At 34.3% G+C, this 12,419-nt stretch overlaps 2 protein-coding genes across 3 annotated transcripts in view; one reads left to right on the forward strand and one right to left on the reverse strand.

The window, feature by feature from the left end:
• LOC109387045 (uncharacterized) overlaps nucleotides 1-11,761 on the reverse strand; it is a 63,250-nt gene extending 51,489 nt beyond the window's left edge. The window contains exons 1-2 of the mRNA XM_019650732.1: nucleotides 11,589-11,761; nucleotides 10,781-10,869 (exon numbers count right to left, since the gene is read on the reverse strand). Of these exons, the coding sequence (XP_019506277.1) occupies nucleotides 10,781-10,869; nucleotides 11,589-11,761 (262 nt within the window). The remainder of the gene's footprint in view (nucleotides 1-10,780; nucleotides 10,870-11,588) is intronic.
• NIPBL (NIPBL cohesin loading factor) overlaps nucleotides 1-12,419 on the forward strand; it is a 191,280-nt gene that overhangs the window by 46,147 nt on the left and 132,714 nt on the right. The window lies entirely within an intron of this gene.

Below are 12,419 nucleotides of genomic sequence, written 5' to 3' on the forward strand. Positions count from 1 at the left end.
TCTCCTGTTTTATGTATATCCATCTTTGCTTTCGCTTATTTAGAATGACTTCCTGGTCACTGGGCATTTTAGTTTGCAACCCCTACTTTAATATCACATCTGAATGCCACAGGCATTAGGAACTCTAAAAGTGAGAACACCTGGAAAAGTGCTTTTCTTCATCAGATAATTCTATTTTGACAGAAGATTAGAAAAATCCTTTTTGAAAAGTCAGCTTGGTTGTGCATCACATGTGTACGCATGGCAAAGTGCTTAGCAGTCCAGCAGTTAAAGCATAACATTTATTCAGTATGTAAAACTGCCTGGTATTGCGATAGGCACTGGAAATACAATGATAAATGATAATTTCCATGCCATCAAGTAATTCATAATTTAACACGAAACTCAGATTTCATAGGTAATTACAATGTATAAATACAAAAATAGAAGTATGCATTAACATAGAGGTAGCATGAGAGTTAGAGGTAGCATGAGAATACACAAACAGATTAGAGTTTTAGAAAAATAACTCAAAGATTTAAAAATAGAGTAGATGGAGCAGGATGATCACTTTGGCACTGTTGTAATTGGAGTTGCCCATGAAGATCTCTTTGGAGATGTCTGATAAGGAAGGAACTGCATATATAAAAATTATCAGGAATAAATTAAAACTACATTATTAAAATGCTATTTCCTATCTACTATAGAGATAACTCCAGTACAAACAGAAATAACGTTGGAATTGGGTGGTTAGGCCAGTTAAGGAGAGGCATCTAAAAAGCAGTAGTTTGGGCTTCAAGAGCTTCTTTAGCAATGTCTTTCCATTCTTTCCTACTTTCTTCCCTCCTTTTCTTCCTTCCCCTTCCTACTATCCCTTCCTTCCCTCCTTTTTTCCACTCCTCCTCTTCCTCCTCTTTTTTTACTGTAGTTGTCTTGAGTTTTCCATGTCTGCAATAGTCTATAGTCCAATTCTGTGTGAAGTTTGCATCAAATATTACGATGATCACTCTCCTTTGTAGTTTCCAGTCTTTGGATGCCTAGCCTGACCAACTCCAGTTCTTTCTAACTTTGCTTTTGCCTTTTTCATGCTTTGAAAATATTTTAGGAATTCAGGAAGATGGACTCTATTGGACAATAGAACTAAAGGCTTTCTTTATCTTAATTTTGTTATTATTTAAAAAAAAACCCGGTCCCTATAACTTTATAATACAAGTTTTGTGAAAGATATTTTAGAGCATGCATTCCCAGTGGGAGTGATACCGCCCTCAAAAGGGTTACAATTAGTTGGGAAGGGGGGAATCTTAGATTAAACAGTTTAGAAACACTGGTTTATAATGAAGTGACTGCATCAATTTGTACAAGAACAAGTTTGATTCGGTAGGAGAGAGATTCTAACATCTGGAAGGAATTAGACAGCAAAAAGCTGAATTTGAGAAGCAAGATTTTACTGTATATTGAATTGCACTTGATATTGGTAAAAGGTAATCCAAAGCCAGATATATTTAAGCATTTTAAGCTTGATAGAAATATTTTACATCACACTTGTAATGAAGCATATTGTAGAGTCATTGATTCTAATGAGGCATATACTGCAACCTGATTGCTACTTTCCTGGTTTCATATAACACTGATCAACAATTGTCTCAGTGATTTTTATTTAGCTCAAACACAAATTTTATACTTTCTGTGAGGTTCAGAGGTTACTTGCTGCTTTTACTAAAAAGCCAGTTTTAGTATTCTAGAAATATCTTCTTTTTTCTTATATGGGTTTTCTCCCCCTACCTAAACACTGTAAACCTTTTGACAGAAAACATTCAGTCTGTCAGAAACATTATAGTTTTCATCTTTGTGCAGTTTCTTCATAGTCATTTTAAAACCCTGATTTTAAGTAAGAGTGTCCAGCTTTATTGATGAACTGTTAGAGATTTTAAGTGGATATATTTCCAGTTTCAAGAGCCTAGAAATAGAAGAGAGTAAAAATAGAAAAACACAAGTTTAATAGAGGAATTAATGGAATTAGAAATACAGGAGGGCTGGCCGAGTGGTGCGTTGGTTAAGAGCTGGCTTGGGACGCCAGAGGGCCCCGGTTCGGATCCCACATACGAGGGTCAGTGACACTGCCCTCTACAGCTAAGATGCTGAACAACAGCTCGACCTGGAGCTGGGCTGCCGGGAGTTGCCATCGACGGTGTAGGCTGCAGCCCCTGCTGCAGTAGGTTGCCATGGGCTACCGTGTGTAGCCAGCAGCCAACGTGAGCCGCAAGCAGCCACAGTGAACAGCCGTCCAGAAGCCGGCGACTGATCGGCCTCGCCCAGGAAGAGCACAATGATGGTGCCAACTTGGGCCAGTGAAGCAACGTCCTCCACAACTAGACTGAAGAACAAAAAGGACAGCAACTTGCCTGTTCTCCTTTCCCCAATTCCCCAGCGCTGTTCCCATCCCCCAACCCCCCAATAAAATTCTTAAAAAAAAAAGAAATACAGGAATTAAAGCTTTTAAATGAGGGTAATGTGTCAGGAACAGAAGAAAATTTCAAAGGAAGATGGTATTTAATTCTGGAAAAACAGTAGTAGCTAGAATAGTGGTTTCCAAGTTGGTGTATGTGTACTGGAAAAGATGAAGGAAGGTGGGACTGGGGGTGTGCAAGATAATTTAGCTCATTGTGCAAAGAAAATTAGAACCTCTTGACATATTTATTTTTTATCTTAAAATATCTGTTTTGTGACTTTTCTAATAAATATATTGGAGATGTAAGCACAAACAGTATTTATTGAAAGGAATTGTTTTGGATATCATTACCTTAAAATGTCTGAAAGAAGTGTGGGAAAATGGGCATGGGCTTTGAAATCAGATAAATTTAATTTTTAAAATTCTGCCGTTATTATTTACAAGCTTTCTAACTATGGCAAGTTAAATTATTTTGAACCTCAGTTTCTCCAATTATTAAATAAGGTAATTCCTTCCATGAGGATGTTTGGAGTACTAAGTGAGATAATTGTGTAAAACACTTCCTAAAGTTTCCTTCTTTTTTTGTAGGATATAAAAGGAACCAACAATTTGGGGTTACAAGAGATTTGTTCATAGGATGAAAAATTAATCATCTGCTTAGCTGTTGCCTGGATAATTCCCATGATTATTTTTTTATAATCTTTAACCACTTGCTTCTTTCAATAAAATCATAGTCAGTACATAGAGCTGGAAAAGTCAGGAGACTGAGAAAGACCAGGAAGCTTTGCAATTAGCTTTGAAAGTGTGCTCTTGAACACATCATTTCACCTCTTTGCTTTTCATCTCCTTGCTTCTTCTCATGTCAAACAAAGAAATTGGACTAGATTATTTATAAGATGCCTTCCTACTCTTATGTATCAGTGATTCTATTCAAAACAAGGTAATTATATTGAATGTAACTGCCATCCTAGGGCAAGTGAAATAGTCCTTAACTACATGCAGGTGACAGTGTATGAGCTTGCTTAAATTCCATGATTGCTTCCCTTATTCCTCACAAGAAATTTTAGTCAAGTGCAGGTTAGAGCTAATTATTACCACCGAATTATAGTGTTTGTATTTGAATTCCTGGAAATTGTTAGTATATGACTAATATGTACAATAAGTTTCTTTATTATGTATGATTACCTTTTCTAAGAAAAAAGATGCTAAATTATGGGAAATGTTTATAGCTAGCTAAGGGATGGCAATATCTCTAATTGCATTTTCACAACTTTATCAAGATACAATTTACATAATATAAAATTCACCTATTGTCAGTATACAATTGAATGGTTTTTACTAAATTTATTGTGCAGCCATCAACACAATCCAGTTTTAGAACTTCTACATCACCCCTAAAATTTCCCTCAAGCCTATTTGTGGTCAGCTCCCAACTCCCACAACCCCCTCCCCCTCAGGCAACTGCTGATCTACTTTCTGTTTCTATAAAATTTTTAGGAAATTGCATCTAAGAGGAATCATACTACATGTAGTCTTTTGAATGTAGCTTCTTTCACTTAGCATAATGTTTTTGAGGTTCATTCATGGCACAGCATGTATGAGTATTTTATTCCTTTTTTTGCTGAATGTTATTTCATCATATTGATATACCACATTTTGTTTATTCTCTCACCAATTGAAGACACTTCAGTCATTTCCAGTTTTGGGCTATTATGAATAATGTTGTTTTTTTTTAACATTTATGGAAACGTTTTTGTTTGGGCAAATGTTTTCATTTGTCTTAGGTAGGTTGCTAAGAATGGAATTGCTAGGTACTATGATAAATTAACTTTTTAAGAAATTGCCAACCTGTGTCCCAAAGTGGCTGCACCATTTTACATTCTTACCAGCAGTTTATATAAGAATTTCTCCACATTATCACCAACATTTGATGTTATCTTTTTGATTATAGCCAATTTAGTGGGTATGTCATGGTAGCTCATTGTGGTTTTAATTAGCATATTCCTATTTAGTAATGATGTTGAGCACTTTTTTATGTTTAATAAGCCATTCTTGTGTCTTCTTTGGTGAAATGTCTATTCAGGCAAGTCTTGCCCATTTAAAAATTGGATTGTTTTCTTATTCTGAATACAAGGATATTATCAGATACATGATTTGCTAATGTTTTCTCCCAGTTTGTAACTTTTCTTTTTATTTTCTTGTTGGTGTCTTTTAAAGTGCAAAAGTTTGTAACTTTAGTGGTGAAGTGCAGTTTGTCAGTTTTATCTTTCATGGCTCCTGCTTTTGTTGTCTAAAAAACTCTTTGCCTAATACAAAGCCACAAAGATTTCCTCCTATGTTTTCTTTTAGATGGTTTATCATTTTAACTCATACATTTAGGTCTTTGATCCATTTGAATTAATTTTTATGTCTGGTATGAGATAAGGATCTAAGTTCATTTTGTTGCATGTGATATCCAGTTGTCCCCAAACCATATGTTGTTATCCTTTCTCCCATTGAGCTATCTTGGCAACTTTGTGAAAAATCGGTGTAACAAATGTAAGGATTTATTTCTGAAATCTCATTTCTCTTCATTGATATTACACCTGAACACATTCTCTTGATTCCTGTTGCTTCATACTGTTTTGAAATTGGGTGTAAGTCCTTCGATTTTGGGTTGTTGTTATTTTTGTTTTTCTAAATTGTTTGGCTCTTCTAGATCCTTTGATTTCCATATAAAAATCAGATCAGCTTTTTTCTGTTTTTTTAAAAAGCCAGCTGGTGTTTTGAAAAAGATTGTGTCAAATCTATAGATCAATTTCAGGAAAATTGTTGTATTAATAATATTGAGCCTGCCAGTCCATGAGCATGGAATGTTTCTCAGTTTATCTTTTTCTCTATGCAATGTTTTATAACATTGTACAAATCTTGCACTTCTTAAATTTATTTTCCTAATTATTCTTTGTGGTTCTATTTGCAATGGAATTGTTTTCTTTACTTCATTTTCACATTTTTTTCTAGAATATAGAAACGCAGTTGATTTTTGTATATTGATCTTATGTTTTGTGACCTTGCTAAGCTTGTTTATGAGTTCTAGTAGTCTTTTTAGGGGTGCCTTAGAATTTTCCACATATAGGATGATAATATCTTGTAATAAATGGTTTCACTTTTTAAAAAACCTGAATACATGTAATATTTTTTAAATTTTTTATTTTATTTTTTTAGGTTTCTTTTTTGGCATTACTGCACTAGCTAGAACCTATGTACAGCATTCAGTAGCAGTAGCAAGAACAGACATCCTTGGTTTTTTTTGGTATTTGGGGGAAAGCTTTCACCATTAAGAATAATGTTAGCTGTAGACTTTTCATAAACGTCCTTTAATTAGTTGAAGAAGTTCCTTTCTATATACCTTGTTTTATGAACATCTTTATAATGAATGGGTTTTGTCACTTGGATTTCTTCATGTATTGAAATGATCATGTGGTTTTGTGCTTTATTCTGTGAATATAGCGTTTTAGATTGATTTTAAGATGGTAAACCTGCCTTGCATTCTGAGGAAAAATTGCACTTGATATGTATAATCCTTTCCTATCTGTTGCTGAATTCAGTTTGCTAATCTTTTAAGAAGGATTTTTGTATCTATGTTCATGAGGGATATTGACCTTTAGTTTTCTTGTGTTTTCTCTGCCTGGTTTTGGTATCAGAGTAATACTGACCTCGCAGAATGAGTTTCTCACATATTTCATAGGCTTCATCAGTGAAACCATCATCCCTAGGCTGTTCTTCGTATGAAGTTTTTAATTCATAGTTTAATGTCCTTATTTGATCTACTCAGAATTTCAATTTTTTGTAGTCTGTTCTGGTAATTTGTGTCTTTCTAGGAATTCCTTGTTTTAATTTAAGCTCTATAATTTGTTGATTTAAAATTGTTCATAATATTCCTTTAGGATCCTTGTAATTCTTGAAGGGTTAGTGGTGATTCTCCCTCTTTTCCATTCCTGATTTTGGTAATTTGTGTCCGCTCTGCTTTTTTTTTTTTTTTTTTAAGATTTTATTGGGGAATTGGAGGAGGGGAACATTGTTGGGGAAGGGGACCAGCCAAGTTGTTGTTCTTCAACCTTCATTCTGGAGGATGCCAGTCGCCATCTGGCTGCCCGTCTCCAGCTCGCGGCCTCTAAGCTCAAGGTGCTGTGTTCAATCTTAGTTATGGGTGGGTGTAGCCACCATCCCATTTGGGAGTTGAACCAGCAGCCTTGTTGTTAAGAGCGCGTGCTCTATGCACTGAGCCATCCGGGTGGCAACTCAGCTCAAGATGCCAAGTTCAGTCTTAGTTGCAGGTGGGCGTAGCCCACCATCGAACAGGCAATCTTGTTATTACACCAGCTGAGCCATCCTGACACCTCTTGGCAGTTCAGCAACAGCTTATCTCGGGCGCAGCATCACTGGCACATGTGGGAATCAAACTGGTGGTCCTGTTGCTCAGAGATCGCGTTCTTAAGCCAACTCTTAACCAACTGAGCCACTCGGCTAGCCCTGTAGGTCTGCTCTTCTTAATTTCTTGGTCATTCTATCTAAAAGTTTGTCAATTTTGTTGATTTTTTTAAAAGAGCCAATTTATGAAGTCATTGATGTTTCTCTTTTATTTTTCAGGGTTTTGTTTCATTCATTTTAATCTTTATTATTTCTTTCTTGCTTTAGATTTGTTTTTTTCTAGTTTCTTAACGTGTGCAAGCTTAGGTTATGGATTTGAGACAGTTCTTTTCTGATACTGGCATTTAAATCTCTATATTTTTCCAGTAAACACTGCTTTAATTGTATCCTTTTATAAAGTTTAATATGTTGTGTTTCCATTTTTATTCAGTTCAAAATATTTAACTTCTTTTTTAATATCTTCTTGGACCTCTGAGTTTTCCCAGATTTCTTTTTGTTGCAGATTTTAAATTTTGTTCTGCTATTCGGGGAATATCCTTTTTATGATTCTAAATTTATTTAGATTTGTTTGTAGCCCAACATGTGGTCATTTCTGGAGAATGTTCTATGTGTGCTGAAAAGGAATGTGAACTCTGAACAGTCTAGGTCACATTGGTTGACAGTGTTGTTCAGGTCTTTTACACCCTTGCTGATTTCTCTATTTCTGCTTCATTTAGACCTGTCAGTTTTGCTGCGTGTATTTGGCAGCTTTGTTGTTAAGTGTGAGTGGATACATTTATAAATGTTGTGTCTTTCTAACATATTATTGACTGTTATCATTATGACATAATCTTTTTTGTCTGTAGTACTATTTATCTCAAAGTCTGTTTCATATGCTCTTAATATAGCCACTTAAGCATTCTTACTGCTGTTGTTTGTATGGAATATCTTTTCCATTATTTTACTTTGAACCTGTTTATATCTTTGAATCTAAAATATGTCTTTTATAGAAGTAATGTCCTTGGGTTTTATCCAGTATGATAATCTCAGCCTTTTGAGTGGCATGTTTAGTCTATTCCCATTTAATGTGATTATTGATATAATTGGATTTATGCCTGCCATTCTTTTACTACCTTTTTTATGTTATTCTTTTAGTGTGTCATTTAATTTCCTTTGTTGATTGATTGATTTATTTACTTACTATTTTTAAGATTTTCTTAGAGGTTACTGTAGGTATTAGAATATGCATCTCAACCTATCACAGTATACTTTATAGTTGAATTTTTATCCCAATTTGGTACTGGTAAATTGAAGTTAAATTAGATTTGTCTAAAATGGTAGTACTAAGTGTTTTAAAAAGTGTTGTTTTCTGAATAATCATAAATTTTTATACATTGATAATTCTGTTTATTTTATTTTTCTAAGCTATGATATTGTCAGTTGTAGTGTGTTCTCCATGGTAGTTAATATCCATGTCAGAATTTATATCTAGCTAACTGTGGCTTCACAATCTATATTGAGTTCTCATTATATGAGTTTTATAATTATTACAGACTACCAGTTTCCCCATTACATCAGCTGTAGTAATGATATGTCTACCCACTACTGCTCCCCAAAAACTTTATAAATGCTCAACATTCCTGTTTCTCATGTAAAATAGGCAAGTTAGTCTCTTAACTCTAAATTTTCTCCTACCTTTAAAATTCTGTGATTCTATTTGGTCAAAAGTGTCTATGGGGATTTTAATATTTAATTTGATACATTTGCATAGTGGTTATTCAGAGCTTATTCACGCAGTGTTAGCTGATATCTGATCAGATAATAGAGACTTTTTCAGTTCTGGGCTTTGGTCTTAGATGGATGAGAATTTAGTCTGATTTCAAGAAATAATAGGAGGCTTGTAAATTTAGGGGCCATAACATGCTGAAAGTAGGAAGTTTGTTTTTAATATCAACTTAATGGTAATTTTTGTTAAAGAATTTAATAAGTAGATTTTTAGTTATGGTTTCAGAAATCAATGATGAAAATTACCTGATTTCATTTATTTCAGCACAGAAAAGATACCAACTGGATTTTATTGGGTTGTCGGAAAAGTCATGACGCATTTTTGCAACAAAAAACAGAAAAATACGTCATGACTTTTCCAGCAACCCAATATTATTTTAACTTTCCTTGTTCCCTCATCAGCTGTGTTTGATAAGTAAGAGGTTAGAAATATTTCAAGCTTTTTATGGATCTGTTTTGGAATTAATTCTAGATTTTCCCAAGGATTTAAATTACTAATCTGTGTAAAAGCTTAACTCTTAATTTTTGTACTGTTAATAAGAGTATTGAAGAGGGGGAATTCTAGAATTTAACTGATAGATTTCTGTTAAAATGTGGTTCCCTTTCCAATAAAAACAAACATGAGCTTACTAATATAAGCTTAACATGTGAGGATCATACTTTTAAGATCTGATTATGTGCGATTATGATTCCCTAGTATCATCACCTTAAATACATGAACTTGCTTAGCATCCAAATTTCAAACTCTTTTTACCTAGTGTTTGATTCTTAGGGCCTTGAGTTTTTCATCTAATAAATTCCCTAGCAATTTCCCATTGTTTTCAGTTTAACCTGTTAATAATATGATCTTCATTTTGCTAGGTATTATTGGGGACAGGGGTGAAAAAATTAGACAAAATTTTGCCCTTAAGATGCCAATGAAATGGTTAGAGAGACTAATAACTATACGTGGCCAGATCCTGACTGTTGAATGTAGCACAGGAATTCATTGAAGGAAAATACAATGAAGTACAATAATAGAGGAAGGTTTCAAGGGAGAGGTGGAACTTGAAGGATGGATAGAATTCTTTTAGGTATAGAAAGAAACAGGAACTAAATAAGGAAATGTGTTGGCACAAGACTTGAGGATAGCATGTTTTGAGAACAGTGAAAAGAACAATCTGGCAAGAACAGGGAGTTTATGTTGGAATAAGGGAAAATATAATTGAAAAGGAACTATAAATTAAGGAGACTGAATGTGAGGATAATGGCTTTGGAAGTAGTTGTAAATGTTTTTATTGTAGTTAATTATGGAAGTAAATAATAAGTCGTTTAAGGGCAATTCATTGCATCCTCATGTGAAGGACTACTGAAAGTAGAAAAGTAGTGAAGTTAAAAGAAGACTAGTTAATTGGTAATTACAATAATTCAGGTAACTGATAGTGAGATTTTTAAGCTAGGATTAGAGGGATAGAACAGGAAAGGAATTAACTAATAATATAGATGATAATTTTTTTTAAAAAAGAATTCATAACCTGAGTTTGGATTACTAATGAATGGGAATAATGATGAAAATGGCAAGATTACAGGAAGTGATTTCTTTCATTTTAGAAATGTTATTTAAGTTACTAACATTTTGAAAGAAATGATTATTAGTGTCAGGCATATTGACGCTTTGATACTGTAAGAGTTTGTAGTGCCAATGAAGAATCATGAATGAATTATCACATAATGAATTTATACAGACCTTTCAGAAGCCATGAAAATAAATGAATTTTGGAGGAAGTATACATAGGGCCAAGTATCGTAGTTAGACATGGGAAATGATGATAAACCATTGGAGAAAGTGGAATCAGTGAAAGATCAGTCAGTAAGATACAAGAGGGAAGATAGCTACAGAGCCAAAGGATTAAATTGTTTGCAGGATAGAATGATGTGGTACTGGATTTTTTCACCCCAATATCCCTTATACCTTACATTCAAAGGTCAGTCCTAATCACTCCCATGCATACATCTTCAGTACCTTTGCCTCTCTCTGTCTTGGCAAAATTACAACCATAGTGAAATCTCACTCTTGCAGTTGAATGGGACTGCAGAAAAATGATGATACCATGATGACTGGTGTCACTTTAAAATAATGACAGTGGATTCTTAATGCTCCCAGCAATTGTACCACACTGATTTGATCCTTTCACTTACCTTCTCTCCTAGATGACTGTTTCATACTTTCTCCCCTCTTCTCAAAACCTCCAACATCTCCTTTTTCATCTTTAATGTAGATGAACTTCCTAGAACAGAATATTGAAGCAATCAGAAAAGAGCTTTCACAAGTACCTGGCATTGCATTTATTTACCTATCTACCCACTGGTCTCTATACCATATACATACTCTGCTTACCCATCTGTTACTATAGAACTGTCTAAGCTTCTAAAGCCAGCCTTTCTACCTGTTCCCTGGGAGTGTCACTCCCTCACATACTCTAGAGTTATCACTCCTGTAATTCTTCCCTGTTCTGTATCATTAATATTTTTTTTCTTTCCACATGATCATTCATTTACATTAGCACTCAAACATAATGTTGTTTCTCCCAAATGAAAAATCCTTCTTTGACCCTCCTGCCCAAATTCTCGGCTTTTCTTTAGAGAAGCTGTCTGTAGTCACTGTCTTATCCCTCTCCTCTCATCCTGTTAGGCCTACATTGCATTACTTTAAAAGTTGGTCTTCTCGGGGTCACCAGTGAGTTTCATGTTGCCAAGTCCAGTGGTCAGTTCTGATTTCAGTTGTGACACACTTAATGGCTTCTTTGTCCAGAAGACTTTTTTCACTTGGATTCCAAAACCATATATTATTAGAATTGCTGTTTCAATACCACTGCCAATATAAAACAAGTCAGATAAGTTTCACGATTTCTTTTCAATCCTTTCTAGCCTTAGAATATATTCCAGTAAATTAGTTTCCTAGAGCTTCTGCAATAAATTAACCACAAATTTAGTGGCTAGAACCTACAGAAATTTATTCTTTCTCAGTTCTAGAGTCCAAAAGTTTAAAATCAAGGTGTCAGCAGGTCCACTCTCCCTCCAAAGAAAGACTCTAGAGAAGAGTCCAACTTTGCCATTTCCAGCTTTTGGTGGCTTCAAGCATGCTTGACTTGTGTACATATCTTCAATCTCTGCTTCCATTTTTACGTGGCCTTTTTTATGTGTCTGTGTCTTCCATTTCTATCTTTTATAAGGACATATTCATTGGCATTAAGGTTCACCCTAAATCTAGAATGATTTGATTTTGAGATCTTTATACTTGCATAGACTCCTCTTTCAAATGAGATCATATTCATGGGCTCCAGGTGAGTATATTTTGGAGAGGGCCACAGTCATCCCACTACACTCAGTAATGGTCTACAGTCATAGTACTGTGGTCAGAATTCCTTGGATTAAATTTTGTGTGTGTGATTATGTTATTTGATAACATAGTTAGGTTCATTTGTTGCTATTTGTATTCAGTTTTAGTGTTTGCTTTATCCATTTTGATTTAGTGTTGTTTTTTCTTTTTTCTTTCTTTTTTTTTGAGTATGTAATAACATTTACATGATTCAAAAATCAAAACTATATTAGGAAGGTATATGTAGAAGTCTGACTACCATTCCATTCCTATCTTGCCAATGCCATTTCTACTTTCCCTATCTATAACTGTTTTATTGGTTTCAAGTTTATCTTTCTGGATTTGTTTTTGTGATTAAGCAATACGTGTATATATATATATATATATATATATATATATATATATATATATATATATATATATACTCATTTGTCCTTCACTAGAGAAAGATTGTATACA

The sequence above is a fragment of the Hipposideros armiger genome, unplaced genomic scaffold (assembly GCF_001890085.2).
Source record: "Hipposideros armiger isolate ML-2016 unplaced genomic scaffold, ASM189008v1 scaffold_146, whole genome shotgun sequence".
Lineage (NCBI taxonomy): Eukaryota > Metazoa > Chordata > Mammalia > Chiroptera > Hipposideridae > Hipposideros > Hipposideros armiger.